Below are 23,969 nucleotides of genomic sequence, written 5' to 3'. Positions count from 1 at the left end.
CACGCCGGGCGCTGCACGGCCTCGGGCGACAGTGGCGGCGGCGGCCGGGCTCTCGGGTTCTCTGCCCCAGGCCGGAGCCGGTCGGTACCCGGGCGGAGAGACGGGCAGCCGGGCTCCCTGGCCCCGGGGCCTCCCCGGCTGGGGCGGCTGGGGCAAGGGGATGATGTCTGCTCGCGCTCCGGTGTCCACCGCGCACCCTCAGGAGGAGCCGTCCGCAGCGTCTGCTGAGAGGGAGCCGCTGTCAGCCGCGGCGACTCGGCAGGCCGAGCAGCCGCCCGCGACCGGACGGGAGGGCAAAGAGGCGGCGAAGGAGGAGAGGGCCGCGGCCGCCACCAGCGAGGGGGCGCGTGGAGAGCCGTCACCGGCGCCGGTGCTGGGACACAGTGTGCCCCAGGCAGCCGTGCCCGTGAGGCCCCTGGCGCTGCACCTGGCGCACAAGGCGCGCGGGTCCGGGGGCCCCTTCGGCGGGGAGCAGCCGCTGCGGGACCCGCCGGCTGAGGAAGCCCGGGAAGAGGAGGCAGTGACTGGCCCTGAGGAGAAGCTGCAGCCGCCGCCGCCGCCTAAGGAGAACCCTTGGACCAAAAAGCCTCCCCAGCACCTGTCCCCCACCGGGACGGAGCCGCCGCCGCCCCCGCTGGAAACCCTGGAGGCAGGTCTGTGGCTTCTCTAGGGTGGGAACCGGGAGGGTGTGGGCACGGGAGACTCGTGGGACTTGCCGGCGCGTGGCGGAGAATTGGGTGCTGGGCTGGGGGAGGGGCGGTTCTCATCTCCCTGTCAGTCGGAGGTATTTCGTTCCAAGGTGTCATTCACTCTGCTTATTTACATAAATGGACATCTAGGAAGGGAGAGGCAGGAAGAGGTGGGACCTCAGGTTCTGCTTGACTGGTGGGGGCACGGAGGGGGCACTGGTGGGGGCACAGCGGGGCTGGCGCGGCTTCGATTGTGTTTTTCCCCCACGTGTTAGCAACTTGGGAAAGTAGTTAACTTTAGGTAGATAGTTTTGCAGTTCATCCTGGGGTAGAAGGTCCTGTGGACTTTTTTAAAAAAAAAGGGTGAACCAAGACGGAGCAAGGGGCTTTATTTGGAAAAGCAAGGAGAAGGGCGGTTGTGATATTTTATTGTAAAATAATTGAAGAGCTGAAAATTTCAAGGTTTTCAAAGACTTAATTATTATTAAGATGTAGTTGCTATTTCAATACTTTGAGTTGTGATTGTTGTGGAAAAAAATGGAAATGGTTGACCTGTGAGTGCATTGCATATTAGGTAAATGGTAGTCTTCTAAAGTTCGGTTAGCTCTCCTTCCCTTTAACTACTGGAGAGTAGCCACTGCATTTGGAATGCTGACCAATGCATTATGGCGTCTGGTGCTTTATTTTGGTTGTAGCAACTGCAGTTTTTAAAAGTTGTTAAAAAATTAAAAATGGAAATGCTGGATAAAGCAAAAGCCGTCTTCCAGTTTTGATTTCTTAGGTTATAGTAAATGAACGTTATACATAGAAATTACAGCTGTTTACTTCACTTTTTCTTTGAAGTAAAGGTTAACAGTGAAATAAGGAAAATCTGAGCATGTTATAAAAAAGAGTTGTGAGGATCAAATGATAAAAGATATGGGATAAAATGAAAGGTGTTTATTAGAGACACGTTATGTTGCTGGTATGTTACCATTTCTTCAGAGGAACTCTCTAATAGAGTTAATTGAGTTCCTTAGCTTTTGCAGGGAAATACTGATCATTAACTCTTGATAAATTTTGACACTTGCAGAAAAAAGTACTTAAAAAGTTTGCCTGAATTTAATATTGCCATTTCGTCCTCTTACCTAGAAAGATCTATCTTTTTACTCCTTTTGCTGACTGAAGAGAATACCCTTAAGGAAAATCTCCATAAAATTTAGCCGAGAGAGAAAGCTTTAGTGAATCATTTTTTTGGGCTCTTTCACCTCCCTACTTCTAGACTTATATACAATTAAACATTATATTCAGTGACCTACCAAAAAATGAACTCTTTTGTGTTGATTATAAAATCGAAGTCTCGGGAATTTTAATTGCAAATGACCTTGTTAAAAGTATTTTAACAGGTTAATTAACTTACTTTGTACTTCCATTGGAAGGGGGTCTTAATCCCATTGGACGGAGTCCCTGGGTGTCGGAAACAGTTAAGCGCCACGGGGAAACAGGCAAGGTGAACTGCTTCCGAAAGATCACAGCCTTTAAAATCCTATGTAGCCGTTCTACTCTGCACACTTAGGGTTACCAGGAATTGAAATCGATTCCACAGCAACTAACAATTCGTTACGAACAAGGTGATGCTTGATGTGTGGTGTGGTTCCTGGGATTGTCAGTTTTACTGATGGCTGTAGGCAGCTCTTTTTTTAGTCCTTGGAATCCCTTCTTTGCCTTCAGAAATACCATTCAGGACTAGTGTAGTAACCTTTATAGGCTCTCCTTATCACTGACTACACTGTTCAACTACGACTTCTGTTTGCAGTTGAAAAACTTAGATAACTTAGATTATGATATAGAAATGCATTGTTCTGAGAGACTTGGATTCTAGTCCAGGCGTTGTTACTAACTAGCTAGTTGACTTTGGCTCATAGTGACCCTATAGGACAGAGTAGAACTGCCCATAGGGTTTCCAAGGAGCGACTGGTGGATTCAAACTACCAGCATTTTGGTTAGCAGCTGAGCTCTTAACCACTGTACCACCAGGGCTCCCTCTCTCGTGAAAGCATGTACATAAAAGTATTGCTTTTGCCATCCTTAGAGAGTCTCTCTGACTCCATGTTGATCTTTATCAACCCTTATGTCCCAACATCTGCTCCCTAGAAACCTCAAATAAGCTTCCTGTTATTACTCTACTGAAATAACATTTTAGGTAGATTTATAGATGATACATAAATATATTTTCCTTGTAAAAGCATAGAACTTTGGATGTCATTTTGAAAAAAGAGATATGTTACCAGTTTACTGGATATCCTTTCAGACCTCTTTCTATGCAGTTAACTTCCAAATAAAATGTTTTGTATATGTGTTCAGAATATAAAATGTTATTGTACATTTTTCCATTCAAAGTATTGGGTGATCCATTTTAATCCAAACTTCTTTAAAAAATTTCTGAGGAGTGGTCCATAAATACAGGTATACATCATTAATTTAGCAATGTTGACCATCATCTTGGTTGTTTAAATTTTATAATTTAAACATTAAGACAGTGAAGATGTCTTTCTTTTTCTTTTTTTTTTTTAAATTGTACTTTAGGTGAAGGTTTACAGAACAAATAGTTTCTCATTAAACAGTCAGTACATGTATTGTTTTATGACATTGGTTAACAACCCCACGACATGTCAACCCTCTCCCTTCTCGACCTTTTTTTTTTTTGATGAAAATATACATAGCCAAAGATACACCGTTTCAAAAATTTCTGCGTGCACAATTCAGTGACATCGATTATGTTCTTCCAGTTGTGCTGTTATTCTCACTTTAGATGAAGGTTTACAGAACAAAATAGTTTCTCATTAAACAGTATACATTTTGCCCTATGACAGTGGTTAACAACCCCACTACATGTCAACACTGTCCTTACTTAACCTTGGGCTCCCTATCACCAGCTTTCCTGTCCCCTTCTGCCTTCTGGTCCTTGTCCCTGGACTGCTGTGCCTCATTAGTCCCGTTTTGTTTTATGGGGCTGTCCAATCCCCAGCTGAATGGTGAACCTCAGAAGTAACTACACCACTGAGCTAAAAGGGTGTCTGGGGGCCATAGTCTCAGGGTTTCTCCAATCTCTTTCAGGCCAGTAAATCTGGTCTTTTTTGTGTGTGTTAGAATTTTGTTCTACATCCTTCTCCATCTCTGTCCAGAACCCTCTGTTGTGATCCCGGTCAGAGCAGTCAGTGGTGGTGGCTGGGCACCATCTAGCTGTACTGGACTCAGTCTGGTGGAGGCCTTGGTTGCTGTGGTCCATTAGTCCTTTGGACTAATCTTTTCCTTGTATCCTGTTTTCTTCATTCTCCCTTGCTCCGGAAGGGGTGAGACCAGTGGAGTATCTTAGATGGCTGCTCACAGGCTTTTAAGACCCCAGACGCTACTCACCAAGGTAGAATGTAGAACATTGTGTTTATAAACTGTATTATACCAGGTGAGCTAGATGTTCCCCGAGACCATGGTCCCCACAGCCGTCCTTCCAGCAGTTTGGTCCCTCAGGGTGTTTGGTTGTGTCTATGGAGCTTCCATGACCTTTCCTTGTACAAGTTGTGCTGGCTTCCCCAGTATTGTATACTGTCTCACCCTTCAAGACAGTGAAGATTTTTATACCTACCTCTTAATACATATGTGTGACTTTCTCTTGGGCAGTGTTCTGGATTGAATTGTGTCCTCTAAAAATACGGGTTGTAAATCCTAACCTCTATATGCTTGTGGTTATAATCCCATTTGTGATTGGGTTGCCTTTAATGTGCTAACAGGCAGGATTAGTGTAGGATGTGTCTTGAATCAGTCTCTTTTGAGATATAAAAGAGATTAAACAAGCAAGCAGAAAGAAGCAAAGAAGGGGAAAGAGAGATGCCAAGCCACATGAAGATTGCCCAGTAGCAGGAGCTTGGAAGAGGCAAGGACTTTCGTCAGAGCGAACAGAGAAAAAGCCTTCCCCTAGAGCCAGCGCCCTGAGTTCAGGCTTCTAGCCTCCTAAACTGAGAAAATAAATTTCTGTTTGTTAAAGCCATGCACTTGCGGTATTTCTGTTATAGCAGCGCTAGATAACTAAGACAATTTGATACTGAGAAGTGAGGGTGCTGCTCTAACAAATACCTAAAATAAGCAGTTTTGGAATCGGGTAATGGGTAGAGGCTGGAAGAGTTTTAAGGTGCCTAATGGTGAAAGCTTAGATTGCCTTGAAGAAACTGTTGATAGAATTATGGATATCTAAGGTGATTCTGAAGGGACCCTGGTGGTGCAATGGTTACGCACTCGGCTGCTAACCAAAAGGTTGGTGGTTCAAAGCCACCAGCAGCTCCCCAAGACGAAAACCTGGCAATCTGCTCCTGTAAAGATTACAGCCTAGGAAACCCGATGGGGCAGTTCTGCTTTGTCACGTAGCGTCATTATGAGTCAGAATCAACTTGACAACACACAGAAGCAACAAGGCAGTTTTGATGAGTGCTCAGAAGGAAGTGAGGAGAGCTGTAGAGAAAGTCCCTGTCATCTTAGAGAATGCATATGGCACCAGCAACAGAATGTTGCTAGGCGTGTGAATGTTAAACGTGCTTCTGGTGAGGCCTTAAAAGAAAATGATGAACAAGTGATTGGACAGTGGAGGAAGGGTGGTACTTTCTATGCAGTGGCAAAGAAATTGAATTATGGTCACATGTTTGGTGGAAGATATAGAACTTATAAATGATGAACTTGGGTATCTGGCTGAGGAAGTTTCTATGCAAGATCTTAAAGGGGCCGCATGCTTTCTCCTTGCTGCTTATAGTAAAACACGAAATGAAAGCGATGAACTGTGCAAAAGGAAAACAAAACTTAAAGATTTGGAAAATTCTGTCGTACAAAGTAAGGACACATGCCCTAGAACGTTCACCAAGGATGTGACTACACAAACTTTTGTTGAAGAGATTAAGTCTGCCTATGACTGATGGATCTAACCAACTAGCACAGCAGAAAACCCATCACCTTAGACTGATGGGGACAGAGAAAGAAGAAAAGGAAAGAATGCCTTCTGCCTCTTGGAATTCTTTAGGCAGGAAACAGGGCAAAGGAGCTATGTCTGCCATCCTCCAAGTAAAGAAACGAGCTGTCCCTGGAGCAGCTCGGAGATCCCAGAACTGTTGGAAGGAGCATGGGAAGCAGGCCTTCTTGATTTGAAAGGGTGGAATCACAGCCTGCTGCGTTTCAAAGGGTTGGGGCCATGGATTCCTAGGTTTCAAGGAGACAGATCTTGATCAGCTTGGTACTGGAGTGTGGGGCTGTGAGTGCCAGGGAGATGGGACCACTGCCTAAGGCTTAGGGGGCAGAGCTGCCATGCCCAAGGGGAAGAAGAATGGAGCCTGGTGGGACCAAGGGTGTGGGGTCACCACTCAAATGGACTAGGAGAATGGGACCTCCCACAGCTAAGGGAGCAGAGCAGGGCTTCGAACTGGTTCTTCCTGGTTCAGACATGGCTGAGGAGGTGACACCCAAACAGATTGGAATTTTTAGAATTTGAGTGAACCAGGATAGTAACTGGAAGGGAAGAATTACAGGTCGAAACTCTGCTAGAAACTTAATCTCCCCTTAGAAAACAAGGGCGGTGTATGTGTTGCATAGCATCCAAATCACTTGCCCACCTGATTTTGCACAGTGGGAAACGGTGGTGCCCCGCTCGAAGGTGGTGACCTACACTGCTGCTTTGAATGTGCGTCACTCTCCACAGTCCTGGCAATAATTCAGTCGCGCGCATCAGGTTCCTAAAAAGGTTCGCCCTTCCGAGTTTCCCATTCCAGGGCTTTAACCTGTGATTTTTTCCATTCTAGTTAGTGGTCTGATTCACCCAAATTGTAAATGTTATTGTCTGTTCCAGTTTTGCTTCTTTGCCATGACTGAACCAGTTTGAAGCCCTGGAGCAGATTTGCCATACCTGTGTGCCTGAAAGCCTGCTGTGAAGCATAGGGCCAGGGGCCTCCACTGAGAATCCAGAGGGTGTAGCCAACACCCATAATCTGGAGGGCAGGACCATTGTCCAAATGGTCTCAGAGAAGAGAGGATTATTTTCAAGCCTTGAGAGAGCTATTGTAATTTGTTCTGCTGGGTTTTGGACTTTTTTTTTTTTTTTTTTGTACTTCAGGTGAAGGTTTACAGAACAAATAGTTTCTCATTAAACAGTAGTACACATATTGTTTTATGACATTGGTTAACAGCCCCACTACATGTCAACCGTCTCCCTTCTCGACCTCTTTTTTTTTTTGGTGAAAATTTACATAGCCAAAGATACACCATTTCAGAAATTTCTACGTGCACAGTTCAGTGACATCGACTACACTCTTCTGATTGTGCTCCTATTCTCACTTTAGATGAAGGTTTACAGATCACAAATAGTTTCTCATTAAACACTTAGTACACATGCTGCCCTATGGCAATGGTTAACAACCTCACAACACATCAACACTGTGGTTTTGGACTTTCTTGGTGCTTGTTTATCCCTTCTTTCCCTCCACTTCTCCCATTTGTATTGGAAATGTCTACCATGTGCATGTTCTACCATTGTACTTTGCAAACAGGTAATTTGTATTCTAGATTTCACAGGTGAAGAGGAATTTTGCTCCAGAATGGAATATGCCTGAAATCTCACCAATATTTGATGTAGATGCTTCAGAAGATAATATTTTGGACTTGTAGTTGATTTAATATTTTTGGGATGATGTGATGGGGTGAATGTGTTTTGTATGTGGCAAGGACATGAATTTTGGGGGGCCAAAGAATAGAATTTATGGATTGAATTGTGTCCCCTAAAAATATGGGTCATAAATTCTAACCTGTATGCCTGTGGCTATAATCCCATTTGGGAATGGGTTGTCTATGTTATGTTAGCAGGCAGATTAGTGTAGGATGTGTTTTGAGTCAATCTCTTTTGAGAAATTAAAGAGATTAAACAAGCAAGCAGAAAGAGATGGGGGTAGACACATGCCAAGGCACATGAAGATTGCCCAGGAGTAGAAGCCCAGAAGAGACAAGGTACTTCCTCCAGAGCTGACAAAGAGAGAAAGCCCTACCCCTATAGCAGTGCCCTGCGTTTGGACTTTTAGCCTCCTAAACTAAGAAAATAAATTTGTTTGTTAAAGCCATCCACTTGTGGTATTTCTGTTACAGCAGCAGTAGATGACTAAGACAGGCAGGTTCTGAGAAGTGGAATTGTTAGGTCCCAGGGTATTTAGTTGTTAAGTAGCTCTCTAAAGTGACTGTATAAATTGGTACTTCCAATTTGAGAATTAAGTAGTTTTTATATTTTTTAAAACGCTATAGCAAAATTGCATTTTATTACATTTTTCCTTAAATATAATAATGTGAGATAATGATACAGGTAGTTACTAATTAACCACTGGCTTCCGTTCCAGCGACACCATTGTTAAGTCAAATACCTTTCTTTTTTTAAGTTTTCATTATTATTGCCTTTTATTATCAGTATCTTCATAAATTTTTAAAGGTATTAGAATATTTCTTAAAAAATTATACTGGTATATAGTGATAATGCCTCACTACTGATGTTTGAAAAGTAGAGATATTAAGATCACACACTTGCTTATGTGTATTTATACATACTAGGAGCCTCTAGTAGCTTAAATTTGTTTCTTAGGTTTCATCTGTTGTGTCTGTGTATATCTGTAATGTGTCTGTGTGTGTGTGTATTTTTTCCTCTAGGTTGATTGCCTTACAGTTTCAGGTTTTCTCTAATGACATACAGGCCAATTTCCATATTTGTTGAAACATGAGAAAATGAAAAGCCTGATAGATTTCTTTCCATGTTAATACATACAGATTTACTTCTAAAAGTTTTAAATTATTCTTTTTGTGTAGATGTACCACAGTTTAACTGTCCCATATTAATGAATATAGAGGATGTTTATTTAAGTACAGTTATAAGCAAAGATGCAGTGAATGTCTTATATACACATCCTTGTACCTTGTCTTGATTCCCAGATAATTTTCCAGAAATGGAATTGCTTTATCAACAGATATATGCATTTTGAATGACAGATTACTTCCTTGAAAGATTATACCACTCTTTACACTCTTACCAACACCATGAGAGAAGTTTCCATTTCTTTACAGGCTGACCAGTACTGAGCATTCTCTTTTTTGCCAATTTGATAGGTGAAAAATGTTTGTTGTTTTAGTTTATTTACATTTGTGTATTAGTGCAATTAAGTGCCTTCTCATGTTTGGCCATTTGTATTTCTTTTTTAAATCATTTGTGCATCCTTTACCCAGATTTATATATTTGTTTTTTAAAAGCTCAGTATCGTCCTTATAACTGAAAAAAGACTGGGTTGGTGAGGTGGCCTAAGTAAGCAACACAAAGGGCTTCCTTATGTTGAACTTGGAATTAGACAAACTTGTTCACCCAGTTTGGTGTTGCATAACTGTAATCCCTCTGCTACTTCTATTGCGGTTCTGCCTCTGTGAAGTTGACGGTATGAAGAAGCAGACCAAAACGCTTCCTTTTTGTGGGCAGTTAGCTCCCGAGGAGGAGCTCTGGTAGTGCAGTGGTGCTCAGCTGGTAACCGAAAGGTTGCTGGTTCAAACCCAACCAGCTCCTCTGTGGAGAAAGACCTGGCAATCTGCTCTGGTAAAGATTACTGGCTAGAAAACCCTATGGAGCAGTTCTTCTCTGTCACATAGAGTTGCTATGAGTTGAAATCGACTTGATGGCACCTGATATCAACAACAACAGCAGCTCCCCCCAAAAAAGGGGGAAAGGATGCTGGCTTTGCATTTCATTTCTTTTCCAAAACTCATTAATCAGGAAACTTACTCTGTTTCCATGGAGAGGCATTGATACAAAGGAAGGAGGAGTGTTGAGGAAAATATTCCTCATGGCAAACTGAATGAATTTTTAGGGCCACTTAGTAATCAGTAGTAAGAAATTACTTCATAATATATTTCATGTCCCATATTCTTCAGTCATATTGTCCAACATAGTTTTTCACGTATTCTATGATGAGATTAAATTATGACATTGATAAAATTCATATAAACATTCCAATTACAATGCATGCATAAAAGATTCTGTTTATAAAATGACAATATCATAGATGCTCCAAAGTTAAATGTCAACTTTTCCCATTATACATCCTGGGGAGGAATTACAGCTGACACATTCAGAAAAGTTCAGAAAAAAATCTACACTAAACTGTTTTTGAGTTAAAGACCAAGAGCATAAAAGTCTGAAAAATCTCTTTTCCTTTTAAAGCCTGAAGAAATAAAGTTCAAGGGTTCTTCCTCCCCGAGTTCTACTCAGTTTTAGCTGGGAGTTATTCTCAATGTCTAGGTAGAATGGGGCCATTTTGATTTTTTAATAAAAAGATTATTAACAGTCACATTGCAAATATTTTTTCTTCAGTTTTTGTAGTTAAACTTCATTTTGTCATTTAGTATTGATGTTAAAATTTTATTAAAAAGTTTCTATGTAGTCAGAGTAGTTTTTTTTTAATAATTAGTTTCTGACCTTGGTTTCATGATTATAAATGTCTCATGATTTGTAATAAAGCTAAATAAAACTTGCTTGTATTGCCTAGCCCTTAGTTTCTATTACATCACATAGTTTTTATAAAACTGTATTTTATAACTTCTAGGCATTAAATTTACTTGCCTACTCAGCCAGCAATATTTTGGAGCATGTTTTCCACTTTGTTGAGGGAAAAGTCCCACAAATATTCTATATTGTATAACTTTCATAAAGTATAGTATCTACAGAGTATATTTTAATCAAATACTAGATAATGTTCAGGCAAATACTGTTCTTTATTAGTAATTTAGACCTTTTCCTCCCCCATGGAGTTCAGTTTTTTTTGTCCTACTTGCCTGTCTTTTTTTTTTTCAACTGCATTTAGTTTTTCTTAATGAAATATTTTATCCATACACACATAAACACACACATGTCTACCTAAAAGTATAACAGCGAATAAAATGGATACCTGTGTACTCAGTATTTTGCTTTAGAAATAGAATACTATAATAGTGTTCAAGATCCCTGTATGCCCATTCCTAATTGCATCCTCATCTTTCACCCCTCTTCCTTTGATAAGAACTCTGTATTGGCATTTAAATCTGCTTCTGGATTTTAACTCAAAGATTGCTTTACTTTATTCTGTAGATTGGTCATGGCCATGATTTATGAGATTCATATTTTGCTTGATTACTGTATTGTCTGTAGATGTAGATCTCAAGTTTATTCTGTTATTGAATATTTGCTTTAGGTCATGTTTAGCTAGACAATCATGCTATCTGACCATCTTGCTAGATAATGAACCAAACTAAAAGGCAATGTAAGAACTTTTTCATTTGAGAACAGTATATTGGTTTTTATTGTTAACTGAGCTCTTATTCAAGATAGGGGCAGATAGTAATCCCATGATAACTCTTGTACAAACTTTTACAGTGGCCAGTTACACTATTTTATGGCGTGAATCTAGGTACAACCTATTATGGTTGCCAAACCTGTTTGTTTTCTAGGACAAATAGTTTGAAGGCTTCTGACTTATTTTCTGGGTGCTTCTTGGTGAATGTATTAATTGTATAGAAAAATGTATCCCATTAGAGATTACTTGAGTCGCTAACTTTGTATTAAAACATGTTTTATTTCTAATTTTATCATGTAATAGTTCTTTTAATGAATAGATTTGGTCTGTCAATTCAGTGTAAGTAAACTGTTAATGTATTTCTCACATATTGATTTGGACACTGAAGACCAATTTGAATCAAAGTGTTGAATGTAGTTGATTTCTTGTTAGGAATTTGAGTTTCAAAACTTTGGATTTTGTTGAGAGTAATGACTACGCTGATTGACTGAAATTGGTACAGTGTTATTTTGTTAAATATATTGAATGAAGTGGTTATATAAACAATTCTGTGTATTTTTTTTTTAGAGCTCAGTTCTCCCAAAATTATAAAAGCAGGAAAACTCAAGACAAAGAAGACCAATAAGGTATGTCTTCATAAGAAATAGTTCTTTACTATATTGAGTTTGAAAATTGTTATTGACTCCTCTTAGATTTGTATAAGTATATTTTTCTTCCAATTGTATCACTGATGTTAGTTTGTTAGTATACTAGAGAACTGTAGTTTTTATCCAAAATCTTTTGTTGTCATGTGTACCTTGTTTTAGCTAGTTAAATTATGCTAGAAATTTTATGATAAGCCCAGGCATTCTTACTTCAAAGTGTTCTGTTGTTCTGAGAGGCTTTTAGATTAACTTGGCAAATGGCCTACATATAATTGAATGTAGACTTTTTTAAAAAATTACTTTCACTTTTGGAAAATATTTTTTCTTTTTTCTTTTTTAATTGTAATTAGATGAAGTTTACATTTCAAGTTAGTCTCCCGTACAAAATTCTTTTTTTTAACATACATTGTTATGAGACCCCAACCGCTCACCCCATTCTGCGACAGCACACTCCTCACCTCCACCCCTGATTCCCATGAACATTCAACCAGCTCCTAACTCTCTCTGCTTTCCCATCTCACCTCTGGACAGAAGCTGTTGCTTTGGTCCCTTGTATCTACTTGACTAAGGCACATTCTTCACGAGTATCACTTTATGTCCCACAGTCCAGTCCAATCCCTGTCTGAAGAGTTGGCCTTGGAAATTGTTTAGTTCTGGGGTGATAGAGAGTCCAGGGGCCATGCTCTCCGGGGCGCCTCCAGTCTCAGTCAGACCATTAAGTCTGGTCTTACTAGAATTTGAGTTCTGCATCCTATCATTCTACTGCTCCATCAAGGACCTTCTGTTGTGTTCCCTGTCAGGATGTTCATTGGTGGTAGCCGGGCATCATCTAGTTCTTCTGGTCTCAGGCTGATGAAGTCTAGAAAATATTTTTTCTGTTTATAATTTTGAAAACTAATTCGTGAACATAACACTTATTTATTACTTCTTAGGCTAGTGATTTCGGCGACATGGCAAATTGGCCAACACCAAGCGAGTTAGTGAACACTGGAGTGAGTATAATTTTTTTTGTTGTTTTGTTTTATTCTTTTTTTTTTATTGTACTTCAGGTGAAGGCTTACAGAACAAATAGTTTCTCATGAAACAGTAGTACACATATTGTTTTATGACATTGGTTAACAACCCCACAACATGTCAATCCTCTCCCTTCTCGACTTTTTTTTGGTGAAAGTATACATAGCCAAAGATACACCATTTCAAAAATTTCAACATGCACAGTTCAGTGACATCGACTTTGCTCTTCCAGTTGTGTTGCTATTCTCATTTTAGATGAAGGCTTACAGAACAAAATAGTTTCTCATTTAACAGTTAGTACACATGTTGCCCTATGACAATGGTTAACAACCTCACAACACATCAACACTATCCTTACTCAACCTTGGGTTCCCTATCACCAGCTTCCTTGTCCCCTTCTGCCTTCTGGCCCTTGTCCCTGGACTGCTGTACCTCATTAGTCCCATTTGGTTTTATGCGGCTGTCCTAGAGTGACTGTTATTTTAAGGCTTTTTTTTAATAAAAGGAAAATATTTCATCATGCAGAATTTATTTTTCTTAAGATCTAGAAAATTGTAGCATTGTGGATAGATATAAAGACTAGATTCTTCTAAAAGATTACTTTTTGTTAATTTGCATCATCTTTTTGCATTGCCAGTAGTATTAGTAATGAACTTAGTGTCTTAAGCTTTATGTATTGTAAGATTTACCTGTTATTTCTGTGATGATTATATGTTATAAATTATAAATCAAAATTTTATTTTTGTATAAAATTACACATTGATAAAGAGGTGCTGTAAGCTTGGCAACTACCTCTTTTATAGTTTTACCTATTTTCCAGATGCCTGATCTCATTCATCATATTTCCCCTTTCTGGTTGTATTCTCAGGAGGTAACCTTGAGTTTGGAGTACCTTGCTGTTGTCTTCACCTAATGCCTACAAATAATGTGATTTAATATAATGCGCCTAAATGAAGGCTGTTTTATATTTCTATGTATATGTATGTTTTCTTTGATTTACAATATTTTCAATATGTGTTGAAGTGCTAAATGTATATATGTATATATATAGACATACATACGTATTTCATATCAAGAAGTGTGCAATGAATAGACTTTCAGTTTTATTTAACTGTATCTATAAACGAAACTCTGAAAGTTGTCTCGAAAATATCCCATCAAGGACTTTGAAGAGGAATAGCGTATATGGTTATCTGATTACATGTCTTTATTTGACACCGTACACTTTGATATTTGTAATTTGTGCAGTATTGTTGGTGTGTAGTTGTAAACGTATCTATTTAAACAGCTTAATTGAGGTATAAACGACATACAATAAATAGCACACATGTAAAATGTACAATTTGATAAAATTTGGCCTGTATGCACCTGTGATACCATCACCACAATCAAGACAATGAACTTATTCATTACTCCCAAAAGTTTCCTCACACTCCTTTTTATATATCTGTGTATATAAAATGTATACACACATACATACACACACATATGTATGATTTTTTTCTGGGTTCTAGCTTTTACACAGCATAATTATTTTGAGATTTATTCATGTTGAGTTTCAGTAGTTCTTTCCTTTTTATCGCTGAGGAATATTCCATTGTGTGGATGGAACACAATTTATCCATTCACCTATCCTTGAACATTTAGATTGTTTCCAGTTTTTGCTGTTACAAATAAAGCTTCTATGAACATTTGTGTACACATTTTTAAATGGATACATGCCTTCATTTTTCTTGAGTAAGTGCCTAGGAGTAGAATGGCTAAGTCATATGGTAGGTTTTTATTTAGCTTTTAAGAAACTGCTAAACTTTACATTTCCACCAGCAGCATATGAGAATTCCATTGACTCTACATCCTCACTAACACTTCGTATGTTCAGTTTTTTAACTTTAGTCATTTTAATAGATGTGCAATGATACTGCATTGTAGTTATTTGTAATTCTCTGACTAATGATGTCAAGCGTCTTTTCATATGCTTGTTTGCCATCAGCAACTTCTTTGAAGTGTGTGGTCAACTCTGGATTTTAAAAAATTTGAGCTGTTTTATTACTGAGTTTGAGAGTCCATTATATATTCTGGATACAAGTCTTATATCAACTTTTTTCTTAACAGTGTCTTTTAAAAAGCAGTGTTTTTGGATGAAGGCTATTTTGTTACTTGTTATGCAATAAATAGGAAAGATGTATATTAAAATAACACTGCAGTAAAAAATATTTACATATATAGCATCTTTATATATAAATTTTTAGATATGTTAGTGAAAATGTTAATGAAAATAATTTCATTCAGAAAACCTTTTTGCAGTGTCAGAGTGTTATTAGCCAAGGAAATAAGAAGCCACAAAATAGAAAAGAAAGGGATGAGAAAATTGAAAAGAGAAGCAACAATGAGAGCAAAGAAAACAGAGAAACAAAATTAGATGGTCCCGGTGAAAATGTCAGTGAAGATGAGGCTCAGTCAAGTAATCAACGAAAGAGAGGTCAGTTTATCATTTTGATTTTAACTTTTTGAAGAAAATTGTAGTAATGATCCTTGGTAGTCACCAAAGTGTATTTTGGATTTTTGGTGATAAGACATCTATAATGGTAACTGATTTGCTTTTGTTACATTTCTTAACTACTAGACTTTCGTTTTTGCATTTGACTTACATATATAAGAAAATAGGATGGAGTTCTGCTTATAGGGATGTTGTAAATATAGTTTTGGGAAGTTGTGTGATAGCTATTGTTTTAAATCTGCATTGAAACTGCTTTCTGTTTTTCAGGGAGTTCTGGGAAAATTAAATCATTTTTCTAAGTGAAAAATAAGAACAATTTTGGTCAGCTTTACTATTTTTCTCATAGCATTACCCTCCTTAAAATAACACTTTGCAATAAAAAAAAAATTTACATATATATAGCATCTCTACATCCTTTTTTCCTGACCTTTCACGTGCCTAGGGATGGATTATGAATTGTCTGTTTTGTAAAAGCGTGTTTTCATGCACTGTTCTGATCCTAGGCAAAAGTGTGTTCAAGGGCCTTGTTATGGATTGAATCGTGTCCCCCAAGAATGTATATCAACTTGGCTAGTATTCCCAGTATTGTGTGAATGTCCACCATTTTGTCATCTGATATGATTTTCCTCTGTGTTTAAATCCTACCTCTGTGATGTTAAATGAGGCAGGAGTAGAGGTTGTTATATTAATGAGGCAGGACTCAAATCTATAACATTAGGTTGTATCTTGAGTCAATCTCTTTTGAGCTATAAAAGAGAGAAGTGAGCAGAGAGACAGGGAGACCTCATTAGCACCGAACAAGAAGAGCCAGGAGCACGTGTCCTTTGGACCTAGGGTCCCTGCACTGAAAAGCTCCTAGACCAGGGGAAGATTGATGACAAGGACCTTCCCCCAGAGCCAACAGAGAGAGAAAGCCTTCGCCTGGAGTTGGCACCCTGAGTTCAGACTTCTAGCCTTCTAAAGTGTGGGAGATAAATTTCTGTTCGTTAAAGCCATCCACTTATGGTATTTCTTTTATAGCAGCATTAGATAACTAAGACAGGCCTATAGGCAGAAAGAACTTAAACTGTAAGAAGGTCAGTGGCTGCACCATGGTGAACTTTGGGGAGAGTGGCAGGAGATGAGGTTGGATAGGTGGGCAAGATCCACGTTATGCAGGGCCTTGGTAACTTGGAACTGGGATTTTAAGTGCCATGGGAAACCATTGAAGCATTGAAGTAATGTGGCATGTGAGGGGACATTTAATGGTGCAGTAGTTGCCAGGCAACTTCTTTAATAATGGAAATAATAACATATCATACATTGATCACTTACTTGAATAGATTTTAAAAATATATGTATGTAAACCTTAGCTGCAGGGTAGGCATTAGGCTCACTTGATACTATGAGTCAAGGCTAATTATAAAGTGGTAGGTAGTAAATAGGATAGCAGTTGGTTGTTGGAAAAATTTGTCCCTAATTCTTTTTAAAAAAATTTTTTTTTAATTGTATTTTAGATCAAGGTTTACAGAACAAATTAGTTTCTCATTAAACAATTAATACACATACTGTTTTGTGACATTGGTTGCCAACCCCATGATATGTCAACACGCTCCCTTTGACTTTGGGTTCCCCATTACCAGCTTTCCTGTCCCCTCTTGTCTTCTTGTCCCTGCCCTTGGGCTAGTGTGCCCATTTAGTCTTGTTTTGTTTTGTATGCTTGTCTAATCTTTGGCTGAAGGGCAAACCTCAGGAGTGACTTCAGTACTGCGCTAAAAGGGTGTCTAAGGACCATACTCTTGAAGATTTCTCCCTAATTCTTAATTGCTTTATTACTTACTGTCTCTTTCCTGCTTCCTAGAGGCATAAGTAGACTTTTGACTGTCTAGAATTCATACAGACAGACCTGTCATCCTTCTCTAAAATTTGTCCTCTTTGCCAGTTACCTCAGTTAAATGTGACCACCCAGCACTAAAAGATCAGGTGTTTTGTAGTTAAAGTAACTCATAATCAAGTCAGGAATTGACTCCCCTAGAGCATACTTTTTTTATCTTCAGAAGATATATGCCAGAGAATCTCATTGATAGAATTTATAGTAGAAGCTTTTCAAAGTTTTTGAGATTCTTTCATACTCTCTTTTCCTCATCTGATCCATAGTTTGCAGGATTTATAGGGTATCAGTACTATAGTTGCACATAATAGTCCTTTTCCCTTAAACTTAGCTTGGTAGTTCTTGCTGTGCCTGAGAATCTTCTTCTTTTGGAAGAGAATATAGATTGGGCAGAAGACTGTTGAAAGTTTTGAAACTTTTTGACTATGCAGTCCATGGATAGGTAGTCTTTTTAAAATATCACTATAATACACTAATTATATTATCATTTAGTCATCAAGAAAAGTTAAATTGTTTTTATCTTTTGTATTAAGAAAGTAGGAAAATGTGTAATAGCTGTAAAAAATTCTGTCAAATGCAGTTAAGCAAATTTTATACTTAAACTTATCCAAGTAACATTTTTGAGAAACCTCATTCTTCAGTAATGATACTATATAAATGAGTATGTTAGTGATCTGAAACTACAATTTTGAGCCATAAACGTGTCTTTCCAAGTGTCTTCTTTAGCCAAAAAATCAAATACTACAAAGGGGCAGTATGTATACGTATTATTTTTGAATAGCTTATGCATCAGACTTAAACACAGAATTTCTGAGAGAACATTTCATTTAAACAAAAGAAATCCAGTGATACCTCCATCGCTGACTTTTTTCGCTTGATTTTTTAAAACATTTGCACAAACAAGTTTATTAAGGAGTTACATGAGCAGAAAAAAGATTCTCTTGGTACTCTGGAGATCCATAACTTGTTTCAAGGGCAAATTAACAGTCTTTCACTTTTTTTTTAATTTAAAACTTTTTAAATCAAAATTTAAAGTGCTTTCTGAATTGCAAAACTTTAATGAAAAATGTACATTGTCATTAAAAGATTTTATTTTGTTTTCTTCAAGCTAATAAGCACAAGTGGGTACCACTCCACTTAGATGATGTAAGACCAGATGGTCAAGAAAGACCAGGATCCCGGAACAGCTCAAGAAGTCAACTTGAAGCAAATAAAACAGCACATAACAATAGGCGAAATGATACACGAAGTAAGTTACATTTTAAGGAAAATGACTAAAGATCTTAATGCTTATTATTTTTTAAAATAATTTATTTTATTTTTGTTGTAGCTGAGCATATACACAGCAAAAACAATTCCAGCTTTCTGCATGTACAGTTCATTGATGTTGATTACATTCTTCGAGTTGTGCAACCATTCATAAACTCCTTTTCTGAGTTGTTCCTTCCCCATTAACGTAAACTCACTTCCCCCTAAGGTTCCTGTCTAATCTTTCAAATTGCTGTTGTCAATTTGACCCCATATAAATAGATCTTAAGAGAGCATAATGCTCAAGGCAGACATTGTTTACTAGTTAAGCTAAATTATGGTTTTAAGAAGACTTCAGGAGGATATTTTTGGTTTAAGTTTTAAAGATTATCTCAGGGCAATAGTTTCAGGGTTTTATCTAGCCTCCATAGCTCCAGAAAGTCTGGAGTCCATGATAATTTGAAATTCTGTTCTGCATTTACCCCTTTTGATCAGGATTCTTGTGTAGAATCTTTGATCAAAATGTTCAGTAATGGTAGACATGCATCATCCAGTTTTCTGGTCTCATGGCAAAGGAGGCAGTTGTTCATGAGGCAATTAACCACACATTCCATTTTCTTTTCCTATTTCTGACTCCTTCCTCTGTTGCTTCTGGTGAATCAAGACCAATTGTTGTACCTTATATGGCCGCTTGCAAGCTTTTAAGACCCCAGGCAGTACACAGTGAACTAGGAGGTAGAGCAGAAGCACTAAACATGTTATTAGGCCAATTAATTGAAATGCCCCATGAAACCATGATCGTAAACCTCCAAATGAAGGAACCAAATGTCATGAGGTGTTTGATTGTATATAAGGAGCCTCCGCAGCTACTCTTTATTTTTTGTAGTTGCTGTAAATATATCTATCACATAACTTTTGACATTTCAGCTTTTTACAGGTGTGCAACTTATTGACAGCAATTACATTAATGCTTTTTTTTTTTTTTTTAGTAACCACATATAGCAGTAACCATTTTGAGTGTAAGTTACAGGTATCATGCCCCTTAAATCTTAAATACCTTCAGAGTATATTTTGTAAGCACAGTAACCATAGCAGTTAATAATAGGGGACTTAACATTAATATAATGTGACCACCTGCAGTCAGATTTTCCTAATGATGTCCTTTATAGTTTTTTTTTTCCCTTTCCCACGATCCAGTCTGAGATCACACGTTGCTTTTAAGTTGTCTTTTCTCTTTTGTTTAAAAGAATCTGGAACAATTCTTCTGCCTTTGTCTTTCCTGCCATTGACATTTTTGAAGACCACTTGGAAACCCTGTGGGGCAGTTCTCCTCTGTCCTGTAGGGTTGCTAGGAGTCAGAATCCACTCGACAGCAACAGGTTTTTTTTTTTAAACAGGACAATTATGTGGTGGATATTCCTTACTTCAGGTTTTCTGGTATTTCCCCATGATTAGATTTGGGTTAAGAATTTTTTGAGGAATTCTACAAAAGTTCTGTGGTTTTCTTCTAAGTGTACTACATGGGAATACACATGATCTTGGTCTCTCCCATTATATGTAATAATCACTAGGATTACTTGGTTAAGGTGGTACTCCAGGTTTCTTCATTCTAAAGGCACTCTTCCCTGGTAATTAATAAGTAATTTGTGGGAAGAGATTTTTAGACCATGGAAATTTTTTACACGTGTGTTAGCTTCCATTGTTGATTCTTGCCTGATTCATATATTACTCTGATGGTTGCTGCAAATGCAGATTTTTGTAACTCCATCATTCCTTCTATATTTATTAGTTGGTATTCTACTATAAGGAACAGCTTATTGTTGTTGTGAGCTCATAGATTTTTAATTTATTTACTGGGTAATGGTTGTTGTTTAGTGTGATGCTTAGATTGTCCCAGATTTGGCTAGTGGGAGACTCTTTTTGTTGGTTTCTGAATCCTATTTTAAAAATCAACTTTACTGAGATGTATGTATTTTATATGTATTAAAATGCACTCATATTACTATCTTCACCCCCAATCATTAATCTACTTTCTGTCACCATAGGTTAGATTTGACTTTTCTAGAATTTCACATAATGGAACTATACAATATACAATATGTACTCTTATGTCTTTTTGCTCAGCATGTTTTTGAGATTTGTCCATATTCCTTATATCAGTAGTTTCTTTCCTGTTGAGTGGACATATTGTTGTTCTGTGCCATTGAGTAGATTTCAACTCATAGCAACCCTATACGACAGAATAGAACTGCACCATAGAGTTTCCAAGGCTGTCATCTTTACAGAAACAGACTGCCACATCTTTCTCCCGTGGAACAGCTGGTAGGTTTGAATCAGTGACCTTGCAGTTAGCACTGAGTGCTTAACTGACCACTGTGCCACCAGGTCTCCTTATTGAATCAGTATGCATATCCCTTATCCATTTCACCTGTTGGTGGATATTTATTTCCTATTTGTGGCTATTATGAATAATGAACATACGTTTGGGCATATGTTTTATTTTCTCAGGTAAACACCTAGAAGTAGATTACCATGGTGTGGCTTATTAAGAGTAAGGATGTGGATTATTATGGTAAATTTATAGTTAACTTTTTAAGAAACAGCCAAACTGTTTTCCAGGTTGGTTGTGTCACTTTACATTATCACCAGAACCAAAAAACTAAACCTGTTGCTGTTGAGTTGATTCCAACTCATAATAACCCTGTAGGACAGAACAGAACTGCCCCATAGAGTTTCCAAGGAGTGACTGGTGGATTCGAACTGCCGACCTTTTGGTTAGCAGCCGTAGCTCTTAACACCGCCAGGGTTTCCACATTATCACTAGCAATGTTTATTTCATTTGGCCACATGTCTTTGCCAACAATTGGGTATTATCAGTCTTTTTAGTTTTAGCTTCTGTAATGAATAGTGGTAACTCATTGTTGTTTTAAACTTAGTTTTAATCTACAGTTTCCTTTCCTCCTACCTCCCCTTTCTTTCAGTTGCTGATGGTTGGGTCACGTATGGAATTGCCCATATTTTGGATTTGGCTGATTGCTTTGTCATGGTGTTATTTAATATCTTCTTTTCTGTATATAGCTGGTAATAAGAGCTACAGGTTTGATTGGATTCAGGTTCATTTTTTTGTGTATTTTGTAATGTATCACAACAGGAGGAAGAAAATGTCTGGTTGTCACTCTTTCAGATGTGTTAAGGTTCAGCTGGCTTAGGTGGTGTTATCCTGTTCCATCCATCATGTTGAGTCACATCAATCTTTCACTTAATGGTTTTGCTTTCATTAAACAGTCATTCCCCAGATGCATTATTTCCAGAGAGTTTTCTCAGATTTCAGAAAGTAGAGGATAGGAGAATACGTGTAAACAGTAGGATGAACGTTTGCTTTTATAGTTTTCTTTTGAAATCTTTTAAGTCTGGTAATTTTTTTAGGCATGTTATCCTGTGCATGGATAAGAAAGACCAAGAAAATTTTGTAAACATGATATTATCATTTAAAAAATTCTAATTTTATTATGAAAAACTTTAAACATACAAAAAGTTGAAAGAATTGTATAGTGAGTACCAGTCTAGCGACCATCTAAATTTAGTAATTTTGCTATATTTAACTCATCCATTCATCTACTGAATCATTTGAAGTAACTTGCAGATATCATGACACTTCTACATTGCTGTCTTAAGAAAATGTATCATTTAAGAAATGCCCTAATCCTATCTAAAATCCAGTCAGTAAATTACAATTTTCTCAATTGACTGTAGGATGTGAATTTAAAACGATAAAACTTATCTAAAGACAAAGTAAGACAGTATTTGCCTTTTGTACCATTGTTTCTCAAATATATTAATTTTATTGTAAAAGTAGCTATTACTCAATTTTAAATTTTTTCTTTTAAATATTAGGTATGTTAAAAAAAAATATCTAAGGTTATAAGGAACAGCAATATAATGAGCACACCTTGGAACTCACCACCTAGTTTAAGAAATGCATGCTACCATGACCTTTGAACTTCTTTGTGTGCCTTCTACAATTTCATCCCATTGCTTTCTTTCTCAGAAAAAAAAGCTTGAGGTTTTTTTTTTTTTTACGTGCTTTTTGAGATTGTCACGCAGTATGACTCCATTTATACACTCTTTGGCACTAATTTTTCACTTAGTCTTATTTTCTTAGATTTTATCCATGTTGGTTGTGTTGCTGTAATTCATTTTTTTTTCTCTTGCTAAAGAATATTTTTGTAGCCATGGTGGCATAGTGGTAAAGAGGTTCGCTGCCAACCAGAAGATCGGCAGTTTGAATCCACCAGCTGCTCCTTGTAAACCCTACGGGGCAGTTCTTCTCTGTCCTGTAGGGTTGCTATGAGTTGGAATCGACTTCATGGCAATGGGTTAAAGAATATTTTACTGTTTTGTAAAGTCTCTTATACTGTTGGTGAATATTTGGATTGTTCCCAGTTTTTTTCCTATTAAATTGCTACCATGAACTTTTTGTGCATGTTTTCTAGTGCACAAGTACAAGAGATTCTCTAGGATAATTTTTTTAGACCGAAGATTGCAACCAGTGAGTGGGTTATAAAACCAGTGTACTGGGTCATGTTTTTAAAAAGAGAAGAGGCAAGGGTGGGGGAGAATAGACCAGAGTGCCTCAAAAACCAACCAAACCCATTGGCGTTGAGTCGATTCCGACTCATAGCGACCCTATAGGACAGAATGCTTCACATAGTAAATATTTTTTCATGACACTTGTGTTTAAATTATATACAAATTTTTATGTATGTACTGGGGTGTATGACATAAGGCTTGCAGTGGCTTGAGGCAGAAATGTATGAAAAAGACTGTTTTAAGATATACACTAAGTATAGAATTTCAGGGTCTAAAGGCAGTAATTCTCAGTGGGGAGTGATTTTTGTCCCCCAGGGATCATTTGGCATTGTATGGAGATAACATTGACTGCCACAAAGGGTTAGGGGAAGCAGGCTACTGGCATCGAGTGTGTAGAGGCCATGGTTGATGCTAAACATCTTATAGTGCACAGGACAGCCCTCCACAACTGGCCCAAAATGTCAGTAGTACCAAGTATGAGAAACCCTGGTCTCTGGGATATGTGTACCTTCAAATTTATTAGATGGTTCCAAATTGCTTTTCAAAGTGAATGTGCCTGTTTCCACTTTCATTGAAAAAAAAATAAACCAAACCAATTGCTGTAGAGTCAATTCCAACTCGTTAGAGACCGTATAGGACAAAGTAGAAGTGCTCCATAGGGTTTTGAAGGCTGTACGGAAGCAGACTGCCACATCCTTCTCCCGCGGAGCGGCTGGTGGGTTTGAACTGCTGACCTTCCAGTAGACCTTCCGGATAGCAACCGAGCACTTCCCTTGGTGCCACCAGGACTCCTTTCACTTTAATTAGCAGTGTATAAATTTGATGTTATCAAACCTTAAACTGTTTGCCCTACTGGGACAGGTGACATACTCTTTCACTGTTTTCATTTCTGTTTCTTGCAGTCAATGAGCTGAACACCGTTTTCTGTATTAATTGGTTGTTTCTATAGCCTTGTTTGCCCTATCCATCTTTTATACATTTTTTTCCATTGAGTTGCTTTGTGTGTGTGTGCACGTGTGTTTCCATGAGAGAGAAATATGATTTCTAGGTATAATTCCTGTA

The 23,969-nt window shown here is 38.0% G+C and overlaps 1 protein-coding gene across 5 annotated transcripts in view; it reads left to right on the top strand.

The window, feature by feature from the left end:
* Positions 1 to 342: 342 nt before the first annotated feature.
* The window catches only part of LARP1B (La ribonucleoprotein 1B), a 108,489-nt gene continuing 84,862 nt past the window's right edge, over positions 343 to 23,969 (top strand). The window contains exons 1-5 of one of the 5 annotated variants that reach the window (XM_023743149.1): positions 343 to 653; positions 11,612 to 11,670; positions 12,621 to 12,680; positions 15,007 to 15,181; positions 18,178 to 18,318. In XM_023743149.1, the coding sequence (XP_023598917.1) occupies positions 12,639 to 12,680; positions 15,007 to 15,181; positions 18,178 to 18,318 (358 nt within the window). In that variant the 5' untranslated portion in view covers positions 343 to 653; positions 11,612 to 11,670; positions 12,621 to 12,638. The remainder of the gene's footprint in view (positions 654 to 11,611; positions 11,671 to 12,620; positions 12,681 to 15,006; positions 15,182 to 18,177; positions 18,319 to 23,969) is intronic. The other 4 variants (XM_023743148.1, XM_023743150.1, XM_023743152.1 and 1 more) reach the window with 4 other exon arrangements.

This window comes from Trichechus manatus, unplaced genomic scaffold (assembly GCF_000243295.1).
Source record: "Trichechus manatus latirostris isolate Lorelei unplaced genomic scaffold, TriManLat1.0 scaffold00239, whole genome shotgun sequence".
Classification (NCBI taxonomy): Eukaryota; Metazoa; Chordata; class Mammalia; order Sirenia; family Trichechidae; genus Trichechus; species Trichechus manatus.
Note: the sequence above shows the minus strand (reverse complement) of the source record. Positions and strands in the feature narration are given on the sequence as shown.